Here is a 21949-nt window from a genome sequence, read left to right as displayed (position 1 = left end):
AGAAGACGACAACGGAAGCCGCGCAACCGACGCAGCGTCCCCTCGTCCCCGACAGAGTTCCTCTCTGAAAACAGTGTGATTGCAGTGAAATGCTGTCTGCAGTCACGGGTGAGCGCAAGCATCAACTTTTGGCTGTCGCCATCAGCTAGCTCGCATCAATGGGAATAAGGACAGCAGTAATGCACATTTCAATAAGCCCAGTCAAACAAATAAGAGGACGTCTGTATCTAATGTGCGTACACGAGTCTACAAAAGGCAGTTCAGCAAAACCACAACTTAACTGGGCCAAAGAGTGTGAAAAAAAACAACAAAAAACCCTCACACCCCTCCTCTTTCTTCCTGCTTGGAAAAGACCAGATGACAATAATGTGGAGCACGGAGCCCCAGTGAGTGCCACTGACCCCTCCTCTTCCAACGCCCTCCCCTCCCTCCATCCCCCCGGTCTTTGAAAGGCCTCCACATGTTTATGGTTCATGCCTGTGGTATGACGATGGATTCTCCATATAAAAGCCAGCAGGATCATGGGTGTTTCAAATATTGCTCTCTGAAGACAGTTGCAGACAAAATGACAGCAGCCATATTTATTTTGGTCAAAGAGCAGGGACACTTAGTGGGAAGTTAATCAGAGACACCCCTGTTTCCCCGCAGGGTTCCAGCATCACCCCCACATGCCCTATAAGGAATGTACCCAGGGAAGAGAAGTCTCTAAGAAGACTACCGGTAATGACTTTCTCCTGCAGTGGAAGATTTAACACCACCACGAGAGGCCAGAAAAACAAACCCAAAGGTTCGGTTTGAGACCATCGGCATAAAGCACGTGTTGATGGTCTGTCCAGACAAGAGCCTAGACAATCAATTTTAGGGAGATATGAAACACAAGCGGAGAGATGGGGAGAAAATCATGGCACAAATGCGCACACGTGATAGATGAAGTGTTAATTTGTGCGTGTGACTGTGGTGGTGACCGTAACTGCCATTGGCACTGAGATGCCGGAGACCTGGCCAAGGCAGTGACAGGTTGATGTGTCTGTCCTCTTCACCCACGCTCTTATTCACTCCAGCACAGCGCAAAACTTCCAAAACACGCTCACCTCAGTTTTACAGAGCCACAGCAATGTGTGCAACACATGGAATTTGTCATGTTTAAATTAATTCGCTTTTTTTTTTTTCTCGTCTTTCGTCTGCCCCAGATTTGGTAAGAATTAAATCAATGATTGATGAGTGTTTGTGCAGTGGGTGGTGGTGGCAGGTGGGCGTCATCACAGTCAGACACCAACTCAAGCCCATGTGACCGCAGCCAAACCATCAATGCTTTCCAAAGGAGGCAGAGTGCTCCTGAGGCCCCCTCACCAGCTACTGTGTCAGCCCCTATGGAGCAGCCTTATTAAATGTAGATTAAGCCGTGGCTCCATCAGTCACAACAGGCTGCACTGAGAGGCACAAATAATCACTATGACAGGGTGGCTGCCAATTAGGGCTCTCCTTCTGTCCTGGGAAAGCGCTCCTCACTCCACTCCCGCTGGCGGGAAGAACTGATCCAGATTGTCCGTGATGTTACCCGGGCCAGAGATCGCCATTAATCACCACCTGTCATTGTAGTGCGGTAGAAATCAGAGCGAAACTTGTCATCTGTGCACCAGCTCCACTGACTTCCTGTAGCGCACACCCGGCGAACATTAATTGGAATAATGAGATAAGTACACAAAGGGAGAGGAGTGCAAACCTTTACTGTCGAGAGCTTTGGGTAGAGTTTAGAGCGGTGTCTCGAGCAGAGCTCTGTCGTTGTTTGGCTTGGACCCACTGCGCTGTGAGCTTTTCTGCTGAGCCGAGAAGACCACGCTCCATCAATTAGGCTCAAGTTGAAAGTGTGCATCTGTTTTAGAAGCAAAAAAAAAAAAACAGGAAAAAAAAAACTGGCCTCATAGTCGAAGGCTACATCCGACAAAAACACACACAGAAATGTGTTTGGATGTCGGGTTTCCAAGCCAAACACAGGCCAGACTCAGATGTGATCATGCTGAGTGCGTAACTCAAATACTCAGAAGTGAGTGGCATCTTTCGCCAGAGCTTAAACCCCTTGGCTCGGTGAGTATAAACACCAAAATTGTGTCTCACACGCTCATAGGCATACATATAACTGCTCGCTTAAATGCGAGCGCTGGCAGAATCCAGAATTGTTTGGGGTCGCGAGCGGTGTTTGCCACAGACAAAGCAGGCTGAGCTGAGCTTCCTCCAGATTGGATTTAAGGCAATCACCATCCCTCTGTGCATCATTTTACAGGAGCAGAGACTTTCGAGCAGATGGTTCGCAGACGGTGAGGACTAGGGGGGTCCGCAGTACTGTGGATTCACCGCAGAACCAGACTGGGTTCAGACTGAACCTGGCATAAAATCCCACCAGTCAACCAAATCTTCCTGGAGTCTGGTCTATCCAGGGCGGATCTGCGTTCCTTTTAGTCTCGTACATCAGACTGTTGGTAGTGTGCCACTGCTCTGTCACGTCCAATGGCTTAAATGGAGACAAAGGACCTCAAAGGCCTAGAGATGTCACACTGCAGAGGAGTGATGAGGTGATACACTGATTCTAAGTGGGTTTATCCTCTTCTACACCCCTGCCTCAGAATGTATTAAAAAAAAAAAACCCCTCAAGGTTCAAATTGATGGCATTGGGAATGGACTGAGCAGCAGGAGCAGAAGAAGTAGTTATCACAGTTACAGTATAAACATAAACTGCACAGTTAAGTTATGACAGGCAGTATTAGTGGTGGCTGGATCCAAGCACTTAAATGACTGATGGGATGGAGGGCTTGGCCTCAGCTGAGCCCTACAGCAGAAAGGGTTTCTCTGGTTACACATACGAGAGATCAATACTCTCACTAAGGCCTGCAGCTCTCCCAAGTGCAGGTACATAATCCAATGGCCAAAGATAATCATTATATGCTCCTTCTCTCTTAGTCTTCCTCTCTCTGCCTCTTTCTGTTCCTCTCTTTTTCTTTCCATGAGGTCAGCGATGTGCCTGCGAGTCTTCACGGGCTCAGAGTAGCAGTCGTAGAAGCGTAACTGTACACTGAAGCACATTGTTCTAAAAAGCCAGATCCTAAATGTCTTTTGGTTATCACTTCCAAATATTTGCAAAGCTGTAAATTTTTACTATTTCATAATTTCATATTGTAAATTTTTTGTGCTTGTTCGCTTAACTTTGGCCTTGGCCGCAAATATCTACCTTTACCTAGAAACCTAATAAACACCTATGGAAATACAGCTCTGAGAGCTGATTTGCAGAAACGGTTGGACATGAGCCCGAATTACAATGGGCCATTTGTGTTGGATTTTACTCCCTCTTAAATGCCAAATCGGGGATAAGAGTTTTGAAGGCTTTAATACTTTATGTTGTTTACACAACATTTAATGTCACTGCCATCGCCGAAGCGGCCATTGTTCAAAGATTACAGTAACATGACTGGGGAAAGAGAGAAAGCTGAGGCAACTCCAAAGATGGTTTGATAGGCAGAAGGAAAATGAACTTCAAATGGGCATCAAACTCATCGCACACATCTGCTTGTAAACCAGTGAATCTGATGACAGGGGGCTGCTGGGAAATCTCTGTAGGGAATTCCTTAAAGACATCACCTATCCTCTATTCCCATCAACACACAAGTCAGGGAATGGGAGGAAGCCAGTGCTGATAGTGTCAGAGCTGCTATTAATAATGTCTCTTTATTGTTTCTAGCCTGGTCAGAGCAATGCTCCAGGGATCCAGGGGCTATAAGAGCATTTTACCATCTCAAAGGTACAATGCGTTGCCATGGTGGTCCAAATGTAGGTTATTTTTGCAACTTTTTTCCGTCATTCCCACCTGGAAATGACAGGATTTCACTGTTATTTCTTGTAAGTTTGGAGAACTACGTGAACGACAACCAAAATGTTCCTGGCTAAACAACGTGGCTCCGGATGCTGAAAATATACACTAATTATCTGTCTACTCATTCTATGTGTTGTCATGTATGCAGTACAGTTGTAATGCTGCAATAGCGTTTTCTTTAACAGAACCCTTCACCGCATGTTTTGTCTGTCCGTGCGCCACAAACCTGCGTAATCAGGATCCTGCTTTCCTAGCAAACACTGGCCCAAATGGATCCCAGCAGTGCGAGTGATATACGGTGTTTACACTGATCGGCAACACGCACTGAAGACATCAGACGGTGCGTCATGTTCAATGTGAAAACTCACCTCTTCACTTTATCTGGGCTTTACTTTTTCCTCTTGTGCACATTTTACAGTGGGATTAAATCTCTGCAGACACAGAAAGGGAACGAAGATCGCTCGTGTAGCGTCTGTTTGTGCCCTGCCTGAGCTGGGAGACAGGGATCTGTCTGTGACGTCCAGTGTAATTTAAATACGTGGCTGTGTTGAAATGCATCCATAAATAGCATATAGATACATGCTTCCTATTATTTTCTGTCTCCATTTAATCCATAGCATCTTTACAATGTGCAGTTATACAATCCTGTGCTGATGTCTATGTGCTTTACGTATAAATAAAACATTGATTACTGCATTGCAAGGTTTATCATGTGCATGTTTCTGACTAAACTGTCAGAGACAGACTCCATGACGGTCCGACATCCTTTAGTGGGACCTGTGACCAATTCTGGTATTCTTTGGTGAATGCCAATTGAGCTACATGGTGCTAAACTGACAGCACAGGTCCCACTGAAGGACATCACGCCCCCCTGTACATGAGTAGCCCAGGACACACTGGAAGTCATTTTGTTGGGCTCTGGCAGCCCTCCACTTGAGAACAAGAGAACAGATACTGGTCCTGTTCTTGGTCGATGCCCTGTGCAGCTTTCTTTCTGCATCCTCCAAAATTTAGAGACTGCTGAAAGACAGCAAATCTTCTTGCAGCAGCACATATACAATGTGTTGTCCTGAAGGAGCTGGACTACCTGTGCTAACTGAATGTACTGGAGGTATTGTCTCACGCCACCAGTAGTGATAAGGATGCCAACAAAAAGAAGAACTTAAGAAAATTAGTCTGAAGAATGGAGAGAACAATGGACTGTTGTCACCATCTGTATTCAAGCAAGGTGAAATGATTTCAAAATTCTTTATGCTTCTTTACTGTACAGATTTATATCAATGATCATTAACAGACTTTTTGTTACACTTTGATGATCGAGTATCATTTTCTGAGCAATGTATTTTCTCAGATAATTGCATTAAAATCAGGCCAAGAAGAACAGGCACCATAAACTCTCTAAAGGTCCAAGTTCAGTGATTGAATCAATTTCAAGCATCCTCTGCCAGCACTGGTGAATGTGGCCGTGCCCTTAACTTTAAGCACTGATGCAGTTTAAAAGCGTTAGCTGAAACAGTCCGAAGATGTTTGGCAGTAAAAATTCTCTTTTTACGCCTGTAATGTTAGCTATTTTAACATGGGAAGCTATGTGGACTGAGCTGTATTTGGAGCCCCCCTCAAGTGGACACTTAAAAAACTGCAGTTTCCGCCTTCTTTTTCAGTCCCGGATGTCGCTGCTTGGATTTCACTCACGGACGTGATTATTTGCCGGCGTCTGTCGGCTGAGCTCCCAGGCAACAGTTCTAGATGTGTGCACTGCTTCTCCTCCCATTTACTTCAGCAGCTTCCATTTTCACATTGTATTTATTTGAATTGTAGAGTGTTGCATTTCACCGGCCTTTGCCAAGAAGGGATTTTTCACAAGCAGTGAGGAATTAACAACACATGCCTAAGTCTGAAATTTGCCTTTATTTAACGGGCCACCGCAGCACTTCACAAGCCCAGAGAGCCCCAAGATGCACACACAGTGACACTTTAACACACGTTTTGTAACCACTAGAGATGTAACTCAAGTCACTGGAAAGGGAACTGTACTGAGAGGTTTACAAAGACTGGATCATCAGGGAGCAGTAACTAAGATGGACATGGGCAAGTCTGGTGTCGAGTTTTTAAAGAATCCAAAGGGGGGAAAAAAGCTTCTGCTACGCACTCTGTTCATAATTAACAACTCTCCATCACTGACTTCATGCTTGAGATAACTGACGACAGTAACCATGTACAAAAATGCCACATTTTAATTAAAGGAGGTCATAAAATTTCTTGGAAAAGGTCAAGCAGGCATGGCAAAGTCATGAAGAGGTGCGTGGGGGTTGGGAAGAATTTCCCTGACAAACAGCAGAGTGCTTTAGGAACTAAATGTGCCATGGAATCACAGTTTCCAACCCAGACAGCAGCAACCGCCTCGGTACTGCTGAAATATGAGAAACTATCAGGGTTTATTTCAAGTTTATTTACTCTTTCACCACTTCGCTAAATGACCCTCCCATTCAACGGTCTAGGCCAAAAATGGAGAAAAATCCTCAAGGTTAGAATATTTTCCTCTTTCTGTTAAACACTGTTTTGACAGGCTGAATGATATCTGCCAATTGCTTCCTTATTTGGTGAATTAAATATTTACACTTGGCCTATTCTAATCCAAAGTTTATGAGAGACGTAAAAGCACATTAAGGGAAAAGACATTTATTTTAAAAGCACTACTAACTGAGGCCGTCACCCCAAATGGTGTGTTTGGACCATCTAAGAGAAAATGGTTTACTTTTTGAAAAAAAAATATTTCCTTTAGCTCTATTTGCACACTGAGAATTTCCAGATTTGACTTCTCATTTAATGGCCTGACATGCATGCAGCACGCACCGCAAATATCTCTCAAGTTGACGGGAGGAAACAGAGACGGCCATTGAGGAAACCTGCAGTTTGTACTTTGAAGAGTTCCACTGAGGAGATGGAAGAGAGGGGCGAGGAAATATACCCAAGAAAAAGAGCAGGCTATCTTATGGCCGCCATGGAAAAACTGTGATATTTCACGCAAGGAAATGTGACGGCACACCTCAAAAAAAAACAGATTCTGAAAACACAGGTACAGGAGTTACATGAGACAGGTGGAACTCTGACAGGATGGGAAGAATTCTCCTTTGGGATAAGTGCACTGTTTTCTTTAATATTGGCCCGAGTAGAGCAAACCTTAAAGTGAGTGTGGATAAAATCGGGACTGACTGACAGAAAGCCTTTCTCATACACAAAAAGCAACACATGGCTGTGTAACTTCCTCACCGTTCCTGCAGTGCCGCTTGGCCATTTTGCACATCCTGGACTCGGCGATGGTGGGACAGGGTATTGTGTCCTTGGGTGGTTTCTTTACAATGTGCCGCGTTCGGGTCTCCAGACCCCACTTAAAGCCACAGGTTTTGTTTCTCCTGGTGCAGGCTCCCCATTCGCTCCACTGACCCACCTCGCAGCCCTCTGCAGAGAAAGACAGAAAAAAGTGATGTGCCGTGAAACCACAGCGCTATTAGGGGTCAACACAGATACCCCGGGGTCAAGATTAATGCAAGCTGAAGGAGCTTTTACTTGGATGCCATAACTTCTTTGTGTGTGGTCCCATTGTTTTTTCTTTAATAAGCAACTCACACTGAGAAGTTATAGAATACTGTTTACAGATAAAGAAAGGTGTAAAAGAGAAGGAGGCATTTCCATTTTTTTCTACATATTTGTTTCGCTTCACATACCTCCACACTCCATGGTATCTTCCAGCGGGGCAAAGCCCTCGGGGCACTTATCAAAGCAGCGCCCTTTGTGTAGGTAAAAACCCGATTTGCACTTGGTGCAGAAGTCTTTACTGAAGCAGGACTCGCAGTTCTCTATCCTGCACCCTGGAGGGAGAAGCAAAGAAAGAGGGAGAGTCATCAGCAAGCCTCTCATCTGGAGCTGATCGAGAGCTAAGGGGTTTTGGGGAAAGGGGGAGGCCTTGAAGGAATTATACTGTCTCTCCCACAAAAAAAAGAAAAAGTCGATAATGCTTTGTGATTCATTTCTCTACGGAGCTCTAGTCTATATCATAGGACTTGTTTTCCCTGACATCAATGTGTTTTCACCTTCGTGTTCTTGTTGCGCAGTGAGCGAGCAAACAGTGTGAAAACGCAGCAGCAGAGCCGGTGAGGAATTATGTCACGCTGACCTCTTTCAACAGGATGAACTGACATCCAGCACATGAGCGCACATGTTTTCAACTAATGCTCGTGCTGAAACAGGAAGAACACATCCCGCCGGAGCTCTGAACCTCTGAGTCCTTAATATGCTGTCGTATCACTTCACACGCTTCCGATCCGCGTGCGTTTCCATAGCTAAAGATCATTCGGAACTCGGGTTTTCATTAAACGGCGAATAGTGGCTCTTGATCACAAAAGCGGACGACTCTGTGTGGATGCTTTGGCTACAATATGAAAGGGTGGCAGTGCGTTTTTTGTTTTTATTTTTGGAGTGGAAGGTGGGACGGGGACGACAAGATTTTCTATTGCACAGCTAAATAAATGCTGAATCCTTTAGTCAGCAAAACCAACAGCGCACTTATCCTCCCACGCCACACCCTGGTGCTGCACATGACACCCTGTGCCGCACTTGCAAAGAAAGGCAACGGCAATGTGTCATCAAGCTCTCTGCAAATAACACATCAGGCAGGGCGAAATTACAACAACCACACCAACGGGGCGACGCACAGGCCCACATGATTAGTAGGAGCCTCCCCGGGGCTGTCTAATTTATGTTGCTACTCAGAAACATTATGTGGCTCTTTTGCCCAGTAAATTCAGAGTGAACCAAACCTTTAACCTGCAGGCACCATCCACCTCAGACTGGAAGGCTGGGTTCTTGTGTAGGGTGTCGTCTGCTCTGCTGATTGTGTCCTGTATGAGGATGCATAAGCTTACATGCTTTTTCTCTCACGTGTTAGTGGTGGAGGCTGAGGGCTGCTCTTTTATCTGTGACCCTTGCAGGGCCCAGAGATGGGAAGGTTCTCACAATCACACCCCTTAATTACACCATCTTCAGCTAACCATCAGGCCTCCTCCTCGACATTCCTCCAAAACAAGGGGGTCCCTCCCGCTCCACTTTGAACCCTAAAGTATGGCCTCTGCCCACTCACTCTGGTCTCACGCTTTCCCGACCAGTCTAAACAAACCATGGACACACACACACACACACATATGCACAAACACACACATACCAATAAGATAAGGCTAGTTATAAATGCGATTCCACAATAAAGCTGCACTCCACATTCTGAAAAATGAAGGTGGACTCATCATCAATCACTCGCTCCTTGAGCTATTTCCTGCTTTCACACATCGCTTTTGCTTTAATAATTCAATCATCTGATATTATTGTATTATTATTATTATTCATCTACATATTTTCTAGTTTCATTATGGATTTTCTGGCGTTGACCAGGCCAAGCGGTTCTGTTATAAATGCACTCTGCTGTTCTTTTTAAGTATCCTGCCTCTGTCTGGATAAGGAAGTTAAATCAGCAACGCTTGGGTCTGATACAAAACAAGCCCAATACAGGGAGCGAGCAAATAAATCACAGCGCTAATTGGAAAGCACAAAGCTGTCTTTTTACCCCTCACACTTCCCAGGCCTGTCATCACCTGAGAGACTTTTAGCTTTTGGACCAAAAAATAAAAGAGGGAGCGGGAGAACAAGAACATCTGGCAGCACTCTGAAGCACTGGGGCTGTTGTGCAATCCTTGGTTATTGACAGTAAATATGAGCAACCCAGATGTGCGGAGGTTTATGTCCTTGCAGAAGCAGCATAAGCACTTGACAAGGTTTTTGATTAAAACATCACTCTTGGTTTCAGTTTTTCAGATGTAGCCAGGCAAAGGCTCAAACACCCGGGTATCTAGTTTTCTAAATAGCAGATAAGCAATGATGTCATGCTGGGAAATGGATGAGGTGGACGACAACATCAATGCAACTGCATGGGAGTTAGAAATGAAAGTAGGCAAAGCCGGAGGGTCAGAGGTCGTCGGCATGAGGGGCAGGTTAGGAAGGGAATCCCTGTGACAGACATTCAGAGTCCAGCTATCAGCCAAAAGGCTATCTGGAACAGCGTGGGCTATCTGAGGCACCGGAGAAGCCCCTATACTGACCACCGACCAGCTCAGCAGTGAGAAGGCTAGTCCAGCAGCTCCAGAAACAGATACAGGGGAGTGGGTTCACTCTCCCAGCGGGATTAACCTCTGGACCACCTTTAAAGTCTTCATCTAGGTGCCACAGGGAAACTAATGAGAAATAATGAGGTCATCAGATCCCAGAGAAGGCCCGGTGTTCCTGTGACTTAAACCTATTATCATCATTATCTCCCAGCCTGGTTCTGGCTGTGACTTATATGATGAACACTGGAAAGTGTGTGTGTGTGTGTGGTGGGGGGCAGTGGCTGAGGATGCTCAGTTTTGAAGAGATTTCGTCAGTGCTTCACCACTGTTACAATGTCACTGCTTCACTTTTCTTTTTTCTTTTTCATCTGATTTTGCACTTCAGTTGTACGCGGTTTGCACGCCAAGTGCTTTTGAAGTCAAGACATGAGTCACCGAGTGTCCCTTGTCATCTAATAGCACATGCTTGGCAGAAGGAAGTCCCTCAGCTGTGGTCTGGATGGGGAACCCACTGATTTGATCATGGACACTTGAAGCTCCGTGTCAGATTCTGTCAACTTGCTCCACTGGCTCACAGCAACATGTGTAATCACTTCATTTATTGACACGAATCCTCGCTGTGCAGAGAGAGATGGTGTTAAATCACATTGTTCCTCACAGGCTTATAGCTGAGCCCGGAGTTGGGCTGTCAGGCCAGTCATCAGTCTACTGAGAGAGCCACCTCCACAAAACTAACCAGACTTGATGATGCACAGCAGGAGTGTCCATGTTATAAAAAGGGCCTGGCAGAGTGAGGGGGAAAACAAGCCCTCTTTTTCCATCTTTCTTATCCAGCCTAAGTCGAACAGCTCTAACCTACTGTAGGGGCCCTGAATTTGGCTGACATGGAAGCTTTGGCTTGCCCGCTGCCACCCAGCCATGTCGTGTGGGGCTGCGGACGGCAGATGTTCGTGGCAACAGCCAGCGCTGCCATGTTCTTCCCGACACACTCCGTGCGTTTTTTTCCCCACATGGCTGCACCTCCGCACACAAGCGCAGAGCAAGGTGGAGCAGAGGTGATGTTTCTGTCAGTCAGTATCTCCCAAAGAGAGATCAGGGATGACAGACATGTCAGCAGGTCCTCGTAGTTTCACTCCAAAAGGCACAATCTTGTGATATGCTGGGCTCCTATATTCCAGCATGTACTCGCAGACAGCTCAAGCTTCAGACGGTGGTCAAGCGTAGACAGCCCTTCCACTCTTGCACTTTGGCATGCATAATTATGCAGGTCTCTGAGAACAAACCCAATTCAACTCTGTGTCTGGGTGTAAGGTCCTGGGAGCGGGCTTGGTTTGGTGGGCCCGTTGTATTGTCTGGCAAATCTGAAAGTGCGGTTAGTAAAGCTGTGATGATTAAATGTCCCTTGGTGAAGCTCAAAGGCCAAAAGCAACTGGTCTTTTTGTTGGTTAGACTGCAATGGAAATACCCACATGCTCAGAAGCAGAGCGAGGAAAGGGGAGCTTAAAGGAAAGACTCCTGCCACTGTTGCCAGCTAAAGGCAGCAAAAACTTAAGTACCTTTACGCACACTTGTGCCCATATGGTTAACGATCATGATGCATAACGGATCTGCAACCCAACAAATTCCCAAAATGCACTTTAAAATTCAAATGATCTTGGAGAGGTTACATCCAATGAGCTTTTATTTTGACCCATAACAAAAAAGAAAGAAGTCTCTAGAGCACAACAGACTGGCACTAAATTAGGGGCAATTTTTAAATCACATTTCCAGGATACTGGATCTCAGGCCTTGATTTGACTGGTTGGTGGTTGGCAGTGAACGCAGCGTGGGGTTTTTAAAGCTGCTGCATTGGGGTAAGGCAACTGTGCTGGCAGCTAGAGTATGTCTAGCAGTGGGGGGTCTGTAATACACCCCGAGGGAGGAAGTCTTCAATGCAGCCCTGCACTCATGCTGACTCTCTCAACACTTTGTCTCATACAGAAGACAGCTCTGATAGTCGCCTTTCAGCTCATAATTCTTTCAGCCAGTGAGCTTGCTTGTGATAGCAAATGACAGAATATGCTTTGGATGAGGATTGTATATTAAAAGCAAAGTGATATGAAATGTGACTTTGCAGAGAGCGTGACTTCTCTACATTCATGCAGATTTGGCTGTACACAAAGCAGCGCACTGTGTGTCCGTTGCTACAAATCTTCCCTGCAGAGCGGTGGGCTGACACTCACAGACACCGGTGTGGGGCCTGTTCTGGGCGACTGATAAGAACTCCCGTGGATAACACTGGAGTTATAGCATATGGTTTATGGCTCATATCAACCCATTCATTAGCTGCTGAAAGGAGTTTCAGGGGAGCAGAGGTCCAAGAACATAAAATATGGTCACACAGAAAGATATTATGCAACAAAAAGACATTACTGACGAACCAGCTCCATCTCCGTGATGGCAGTAAACACTGTGGCTCCCATGTCTCAAGCCTCTTTGGAACCTAACTGAAGTGTAGCTGCAAATGGGCTTCCAGTTACGTTACGCCACAGAAAGCAGAGCTCCCATTGTTTCAGTCTCTAATTATGGTGTTATCTTCCCTGCAGTGAATGGGAAACCCCCCAGAAAAGTGTGCATTAAATTTAAAATTCATCATACGGCACAGTTTCTCAAGGTATTCAGAGGAAATTCAAGGAAACATTTTAGTAACAAGGAGCAGCAGTCAACGTTGAGTTCTTTGCGGATTTGCAAAGAGCAAAGATTTAAATGATCATACATTAAAGTATTGCTGTTGGCTTCAATTTTAGTAGAACCGCATTATCACAGTTTTTGGCGAGCACTTTCCCAAGACATGCTAGTCAGGTGGACCAGACTGTCTGCAGTGCACAGAAGCTGGGTGAGAATGTGATCCTCTAAAGAATGAAACGCGTGAATGACGACCTGTTAGAAGACCAGAAAGCCACAAGAAACCTGCTTTCCAGATGAGCCAGCTGACCCTAATAGAGATCAACCATAATAGTGCATTTGGAGGATCTTTAACTAACAGTTGTAGTCAAGGATCTCTATATTTATGACCAGGAGCTTGACCCTGAATAGCAGAGAAAGTACATCTGACATCTAAATTTACAGTCTGAACCATGACTTGTTCAACATAACAGTATACATACGATTTTTGTATTTGTCTTAGATTCCATACCAGTGAAACTACAGCCCTCTGTCTAGCTATCCTTGCTTTATATTGCATAACAATGTCAGTTTACGGTTTTCCTTTAGAAAAAGTGAACATTAGATTTCAGAGAGAGTCCCCAATCCTATCGACCTCTTGCTTAGTAGAAGAATTTCAGAACAGCCCTCAAAAAAATTCTTGAATGTGATAAGATCACACAGACAAACTCGGATTTAATAATAAACAGCTGTCCTCTAAGTGATTTCAGAGGCAGTGCTTAAAAAACACCAAAGAAACAGGGCACAGAGAACCCCTCATCATCGCCATTCATGTCCACTCTGTCTGAGTTCCAGTTGCCTGCATTAGCTCACAAATATTACCTTCCAAGTCGATAAAATGTCCGCAATAAAATGATCGGATTCCAGCTGTTTAGTGGAAATGACACACAGAGCGCAGTTGAGAGTGAGACTCGAATAGGAAACCGGATTAGAGAGCCACAGCTGAAGCAGCGATCACATCAAAGTAGTTCTCGCATTAAAGTCTGATGCTACATGACAATACAAGATGTTGTTCTATGAGCAGTTTGCATGGCCAGTGATCCAGATTAACTTCCCACACATCAGGATCCGTTAAAGTCAAAATTCAGCCTGTGTGGGGCGGTGCAGTCAGGAAAGCAGGGTTAAAAAGTAACGTTTTAAAAGACTTTTTTTTTCTCTTCGACCAAAAAACAAGATGTCTTTCACTTCTAGCTTTCTCTGAGTAATGAAAATGGGATAAAGTGACTTTGGAGCCTTTAGGATTTTGCCTCTAATGTGGGAAAACTGATGAACTATGAGCATGCAAAGAGCAAGGGTTTTGTTTGTGGGTATCCAATTGATACCAGCAGTCTGCTAAAAGAGACGTTCAAAGTTTCAAACTGCACTACAGGATATTTCTGCAAACCTTTTGTGATCTTGTTATCCTAAATCCAAAAAAACATCCTACAAAAAGGAAAAACCGCCCATTTCGAATAATCTCAATCTCAATGTATTTCCTCAATATTTTTAATTTTATTTAGTTAGTAAAGGTTTAGCTTTATGTTTGGTAAGAATGGGAACAGGCTGACCCACAAAACACTGTTAGTAATTAAGAAAAACGTTATTTTAAATTCATTCATGAATTTATATTTTGAACCTTTTATAGTACTAATTTCTGAACAGAGCCTCAAAGACTGATGAAGAATCACAACCTGACCAGGTAAAAATGAACATGCGCTGATGTTCCACTGCCAGATTTCTGGACACTGAAGTTTCACTTTCAATAGAGGCCGTTTATGGCTTGAAGAAAAAAGAAATTGGTAGTTTGGCTGTAATATGCTTTTATTTTAATATCAAAATGAGCCAATCTATATATTTGCATCTAGATGGGCTACGGTTGCTGCATGTCAGAGGCAAAGGTACGGACATCCTCATCTGGGACTTAATTTCAGTACGCCTGTCAGAAGTTTGGCCTAGGATTTAAGTTCCACTGTTTTTATATGAAACACTCAGCCAACACCTATAAAGGTCCTCTCTATTTCTCTCCGGCCATATTTCACGTTCGTAAAGGTTAAGTTACGAAAGTGAAACATGAAGAGGAGAAGGACATATTTGATTGACGAGCTATTGTTAATAGTATAATCTAGAGTATGTAAGACCAAAGGTGTGGTCCAAAACACTAATATGCCTAATGATGAGGGGATATTTAATATGGTTTCATTACTCAAACAGTAAATAAAAGTAAGTCAAGTTCTGAATTATATTGCCTTTCTCTAAATACTAAATACAATATTAGTCTAAGGTGTAGTGCCACTTTTATTGCTTTACTTTTCTTAATCAAACTCTCCAGTCAATGCACAATATATTGGTGGGTGGCCTGCTTTCTGTTCACAGGCAAAAAAAAATTCTTTGACTCCCAAGAAATTACACTGTCTAATGAAAACCTCAATCCACAAGCTCCGGCAATCAGTCGTTAAAACAAGTAAGTTTCCTTCCCTTATTCTAACATATAAACATCTTTCTCCATATTGCATAGTATCTCGAAAAGGACTGCTTTACCGTACTGCTGTTTAATGTGGCCCTAAAGCTAGTTTTGGCCTAATTGCATTTGCATTTTGGTTGCATTTGTGGTTCGATTTCATGCCTTCAGACAACCTCGCGTTACAGAGGCTGCTAAGACAAGGCTTCACCAGTTACATCCACCTGTGTGAACGGATGAGCCATTCAAATTGTCAGGCATGTGCGTCTCCTCTGAGTAAGTCGCAATAAATCATTCGCTGTGGGAAAATGGGAGGTGGTATTGTATGTCTGGCTAGGGAGCCAAGGGTGGAAGGAGATTTTGGGGAGTGAAGGTGGAGTGTATGAGGGATGCTGGGTAGGTTAAACTCGATAGGATCTTACTGGAGCACATGTTGAGTTCGGGGCTGCGCATGCCGTAGTATCCGGCCGGACAGTCGTGAAGACACTCCCCATACTGCCTCATCCTCTCCCTCCGCAGAAACAGGAACAGTTTGGGCTGGCAGTTCACACAGCCGTTATCCCTGGAGCACACCGAGCAGCCTTTACAGATGGGGTACGCACCATAGCTAGCTGCAGGAAGGACAAACAGGGGGGGTGGGGGGAAGAAAGAGGGTGACATAGGAGCAAGAGTTGATTAGAATCCGGAAGAATCTGTCACTTTTTTTCGATCAAAGATTTTGTTCACACAAAACACACAGATTTATATTTCCTAAAAACTTTCTGAAATCAGCATTTGTGATCGATCCTTTATTGAACAGTGAATTTACCATCATCAATCAATGATCATCAGACACAAAAAATAATTTTTATTTTCAGTGCGTGTGTGTGTGTGAGGTCAGTGCTTCTGTTAGCTCGACTACCGCTGGAAGATGTAACTTCCACGGTGGTTCAGATGGCTGTTTATTCTGAACCAGCAACAAAGAAGCAGGATTCCTTCAGATCCTTGTATCATTACTCATCTGCGGATGACCGTAAGTTCACCCTGTGACAGGGACGAGGTGAACAAGAGGCAACACACTCAACTGTGGGAGGGCTGACCGTTAGAATAATACCTAAGTACAAGAGTAAAAACCCAAACAACCATAATAGATATATCAGCAGGATATCCTTCAATTCATAGTAAATATGTCCAATTCAACAATTTGTCATTCATGCAAACTCTAGTTCGCCTCTCAGCGTTCGAATGCTGATTGGTTATGAATGTGAATATTGCATTAATTCTGGTCAGAGCTGGCCTCCTAAACGATTGTGTTGAGACAGCCGATGAAAGCCCCCAGAACCGCAGCAGCTCTAGCCTCAGCTCGAGTTGCCTGTGGAAGACAAAGGAGCCAGTAAAAAGACAGTCCTTTCTACAATAAGTGACTTTCAATCTAAACTCCTTAGCATCCCGTTTACAGGAAAATATCCTCGGGCCATTCCAAACGAGAGACACTTCAGATGTTCTTCAAGCCAAGTCTTGAATATCACAGGCAGGGACTGGGTAACAGCGGTGCTTATACTGTGCGACCTACCACAACGCTTAAAACACTGTGTAGCAAGCTGGACAGCCTGAGAGACAGAGCAGAGCATGCCTGCATTACTGGCCATAGATCCACATATTAGATTTCTCTGAAGGGATTCAACCAGAAAAAGTGAGAGCTAAGTGGGCCCATTGCAAGCATCAGTTTGTAATCATGTAAAAAATAAGTCAGCGCATGTCGGAGGCTGCCTTGGTCTCATCTTTTTTTCATTTGTTTTGTTGGAGCGCTGGGAGACAGTCTTTAGAGAGGTATGCTGGCTCTGCCAAACTGTGCTCGTATTCCTGAAGCCAGAGTGGATGGAAGTAAGATTAAGTGCTAATCAGAATGTGTCTCTGATGGTCTTTAGGGATGAGGTTTACAGCGACACTCCATCGATCACAGCAGCGCCGTGATGTGCGCTCCAACTCCATTCATCACACAGACTGGGGATGGTTCATCTCCAGTCAGCACTTGCTCAGTAAGACATGAATGAAAACCCCAAATTAATACTAGCGTTGGCTCTTCCAATTCTCAGATGGAAAATCGTGTCTTATATTCAACTGTCAATCCAACGTTTTAGTTGTGCCAATGCAGCTCCAAGATGGCATCCTCAAAGTCATCTGGCGGATACAGGTGCGCCTTACCTAGCATCTAGTACAACTGGACAAATGTCAAGTGCTTTCCTTACCTTACAGAAAGTGCTATAATAACGTGCAGGAACTTAAAGCCGACTTCTATTTCCCGTCAGGTAACGCTATCGCTATCACGAGAATCACTCCCCCGAATATATCTCATATTTCATTCTGTCAATCCTTCCATTCTGTAAGACTAAACTGCATCATTAGACCCAACCTCAATACTCAACCATATATTCCTGTAGAATACACAATCTGGGTGCATTTACAGCAAACTGACATTCGCATTAAACCAGTCACATGTACTCCCGTCTGCCCTTGCTAAATCTGAGCATAGCACTGACAGAAAAACACTATCCGGGCCTGTGGTCATCCCAGACCATTGGCAGGTCAATCAACAGAGAAATTATAGTTATTGAAAGGCCTTTTGATGAGCCTGGCTCAAAGTTCCCGCTCATTCTTTGCTCTCCGTTGTTTCTGCTTGTTGCTAATCTCACGGTGTCGGCAAGTGAGGACAGCGCAGTATACGTTGTTTGAATGAAGCATTTCCCGTGTCCTGGAATTACCATATGACTATGGGGAAAGTAGGGAAGGAAAGGCTGAAGGCAGTGGAGAGAAACTCTTTTGGTCCAGATCTTGGGGAGATTAGCTTGTGTGTGTGCGTCTGTGGAAAGGTTTGGAGGTTTAGGCCACAGGTATGTCAGGAAAGAGGCCACAATTCACAGTGTCTGGAGCTACGCTGTCCAACTCACGTCCCACACTACCGGCATAATGTCTAGTGCACTTTACATCAATCTGCCGACTGCCAGCAGGTTTCAGCCATTCTTAAGAAAAACATCCAAATGTACTTAGAGCAGAAGAAAAGATACTGAAAAGTAAATTAACAGACATCTCCATATATTACAGCAGTTTAATTTAATTTGGGAGGACCGTATAGTTAGTTTGCTAGAGAATATGTTCCAAATTGTAAATGTGGTCCCTTTTTCTTTTGGCATATTATGTCTTTCCTATTTTCAGACACCAGGTCTACTTAAACCCAGTCTATCTTAATGCTAAGTGTGTTCAGACACATGTTCCATGTTCTTCTTCTGTTCTTCACGCCCATGCTCTTCTTCTGTCAGTCACTTTGAAATTAAACTGACCCACAGATGTAGAACAAATGGACCGAGTGGTCAAAAATCTCATTATGGATACCAGGTTTAACGTATACGGTATGTATTTTGAGACTTCGGGAGAGGACTGCACATCATTAAAAGCACCACTCCTTTCACATGATAAAGTGATGTCGTTTACGATTTCAACCACAAAGTGCTTATTACGTGAAACAAAACAAATCCGCAGTTCCCACTTCTGACAGCTGAGTAAAGATCCCCCTGGGCTTCAAGTACTCTATTTACAAAAGCCCAAATCCATACGAACATCGCTGAAAAAGCCTCCACAAGGACATTTTAATACAAAAACTTAATAAGTGCCTCAATGTGTCATGTCTACAAGGCAGAGCGCTGTGCAAAGTTGCTGTTCTCATACAGGAACCACATGAAGGACCCCTCACATATCGTCTACCTCAGCCTTCACAAATGTACTGTGACAGCTAAACCCTGGTAAGTCCCGAGGGAGGAAAATACCTTGAAATCATTTGCATTTATAAAGAGAATTTACATAATGGCTACATTTTTAAAAGAAAATGCTGGCAGTTTGGAGAAGATTACGTCTGTGTGCAAGTTTAAAGCAGAAGCCAGTTAGCTTAGCAAGATCTAACTTTCCTCATTACAAAAACTGTCCAAAGTTTAAACACAGTACATGGCAAGTTAATTTATAAATAATTTATAAATTTCTGGACAGATTATTGATATGGCTAGATTATGATTATGCTGTTTCCCTATGCCCCAATATTTATACTAAATTAAGTTAAAGACCTGCTAATTATAGCTACATATGTAGCTTACAATATGAGCGCAAGACTGGCCCAAACCTTATTTAACCTTTGTCAGAAAGTGTACTTTCCAGTGTGCCACTAAGCAGTGTCCTTTCAGCTAATTTACAGAGGATTTTCTTTTTCTTCATGCTTCATGCTTCTATCCAACTAACTATCCAAAAACCCAACTGCACCTGGCATCTTGTGGGCTGTCTTCTCTAGAGTGAGATGGCAGCCAGTTTGGAAATACTCTCATGTTATAAAAATATAATAATCACCAAAATTAAAATTGATCATGTTACAGTGAAATATGCCATGCAGTTCCAACACCTGTTTTATTTTAGATCAATAGCAGTTAGCTTAAAGGTTTCTGAGAGTGACAAAGGCAGGGTGTTATTCTGGAATCCCCTTGAATTGCATTACTTAGACATCAACCTTCTCCAAATGAGGAATGACCAACTTGATGCCCCAACACAAAAATACAGTGCTGTGAAAATGTATTGAATGGTTGGTTACAATTACAGTGGAGATGACAGATCTTGTAACGCAAGTTTACATGTTTGGCTAGCATTAGCGCTGTCAATATGCTCTAAAATCTGCCAAATCTATCTTTTAAATCTCATGTCAAAGTAGAAGAATCCACAAGATCAAGATTACCCTTCATTAAGATCCCATACAGGAAGTTTGGCCATAAAAGTAAATACATAGGAGTAGAAGCAGTAACAGCTAACTAGCGCAACTGACTCTTGACTTCATCCATCAGTTATGCATCTACTATAGGATGCCACTCACATATTCGACTGGGAAAGTACCCAGTCAAGAGTCATAGCTATGCTAATCAAGTGGTCAAGGCTGCAAGAGAACATGTTTTATAAACCTGCTATTAAGTATGTATGCTGTTCATCTTAAGTTTGTCGAACAACAGTTAGAGTCACAGCATAAGAATGACAGCGTGTTTGGAGCGCGGCAGCTTTCGTTTTGCAGCCTGGGAAATTTAACTGCATGCAGCTCAAGAGTAATTAGGGCTGCTTTAAGATCAAGTTGAAAAAAAAAAAAAAAACACAAACTCCATTGCAGGTAGATTTTTATGAGTCCAAAGCCAGCGTGACAGATTATGCTCATGGCTGCCAAAACCATCAGCATACGCCATGAGGTTCCACCCACGGTCAGCTAACTTCCTGCCTTGCACTCACCTACCTACTGTTACCCATGAATACATTCATATTGAAAGATTCCAACTTTCTGCACTCCAAACCCCTAACAAGGCAAACTGCATATAATTTTTGTGTTTCTTCAAGAGCGGTGAACTTCACAAAAAGAACAAAAGACATGTTTTAGTAGGCTTCAGTGATGTAGGTCTTTTTTTTAGATTGACTTTGTTAACAAATCTTAGGTCATTACTGATGAAGACTGATTCTCTGTAACCATTTTCAGGCCCTTAAAGATATACATTTTATTTTCATTTCCTTTAATTTTCATAGGATCCTTGTATTTATGTTTTTTGGGATGTCATTTTCAGATGCAAGGATTTTTTTTGTTGTCTGTGGCCAACAACATTTAGAACAAAGCAGTAACATGATTCTGTTTCATGCCTCGGCTCCTCAGTTCAAGTCACAGTGTCATTCACTCAGCAAAAAGTAACAGACCATAGTTTACCTTGACACCTGTCATTTTAACCAAGCACTAAATAAAAAACCAGAGTGGGCTAGCAAAAAGCGTGTCCCGGTTAACTGCTGAGGTGATGCAGAAATGCTGCAGACTTGTATCGGTATCATAACACGGTGGTGAATTCCGAACTCAGCAAAACTGAAGACTGGTGCTTATATTAAAACACAACTCTTTCTATTCTCATAGTTCTGCTTCATTTCTCCAAGGGCCCCTGGTATGTAAATCTAATAATGCAGACTGTGAATGCAGCTATCCAGCACACTGTCCATTATTTGGAAAAGGCACTTTACAGTGCAGGACACATATATACATACGGGGAATCTTGACATCATCCAGTAACACGGCAAAAATATATCAGCCGCTTCATCTATATTATCCATAAATGTCACATGGTCAAGAGGCAGTGATGGAAAACCTCAGCTTTTGGAGTAGCAGCAGGTCACAAAGACTTGCACTCTCATGTGGAAAGCGCCACATTCACCAACAGAATTATACGCTTTCCTCGTGGCACTGGGACTATTATTGTTTATTGTCTACCTCACTTGTTCCCCTTAAATGCTGGTATAAGCTTACTGCTGTTCCACTTAAGGGGAAAAAAGAGAAAGCATGGGACAAGGAAAGGGCATATACAGGACAGCGCAGCAGCCTCCAGCTGACTGGCGGCGAATCGTACCAGAAGGAGCAAAGCAGCCACTTTCTGGATCTCTTCAAACCACCAAACTATCGAGGATTACGCTCCATAGCTGTAGCAGTGTCAACCCTCACAAGCGGTTGTAACATCTCAACATTGTTCGAGCATGGAAAATGACATCAAACGACCTGCTTTTCGGGCCCGTGACTTTGTCATGAATTTGGAAGTCGCACTTAGCTAAAAAATTGCGGAGTAAAAGCAGAAGGGGTAAAAGAGGGGGGTACTTTGGGCCTGTGTGCTGAAGGCGCATTTCTGTTCCAATTTAGCAGAAAATATATTGGACTTGCCTCTGACTCTGTTCCAGCTGGAAACAGTCAGGTTTTAGGATCTATGCCTTTTTCCCCCC

The 21949-nt window shown here is 43.7% G+C and overlaps 1 protein-coding gene across 3 annotated transcripts in view; it reads right to left on the bottom strand.

Moving 5' to 3' along the window:
• The window catches only part of rspo2 (R-spondin 2), a 56906-nt gene that overhangs the window by 15731 nt on the left and 19226 nt on the right, over positions 1-21949 (bottom strand). Inside the window, exons 2-5 of one of the 3 annotated variants that reach the window (XM_085365114.1) lie at positions 15577-15765; positions 7588-7731; positions 7133-7321; positions 4812-4822 (exon numbers count right to left, since the gene is read on the bottom strand). In XM_085365114.1, the coding sequence (XP_085221240.1) occupies positions 4812-4822; positions 7133-7321; positions 7588-7731; positions 15577-15765 (533 nt within the window). The remainder of the gene's footprint in view (positions 1-4811; positions 4823-7132; positions 7322-7587; positions 7732-15576; positions 15766-21949) is intronic. The other 2 variants (XM_085365112.1, XM_085365113.1) reach the window with 2 other exon arrangements.

The sequence above is a fragment of the Diplotaxodon limnothrissa genome, linkage group LG11 (assembly GCF_057381915.1).
Source record: "Diplotaxodon limnothrissa isolate DT_005_m linkage group LG11, D_limnothrissa_male_GT1.1, whole genome shotgun sequence".
NCBI lineage: Eukaryota > Metazoa > Chordata > Actinopteri > Cichliformes > Cichlidae > Diplotaxodon > Diplotaxodon limnothrissa.
Note: the sequence above shows the minus strand (reverse complement) of the source record. Positions and strands in the feature narration are given on the sequence as shown.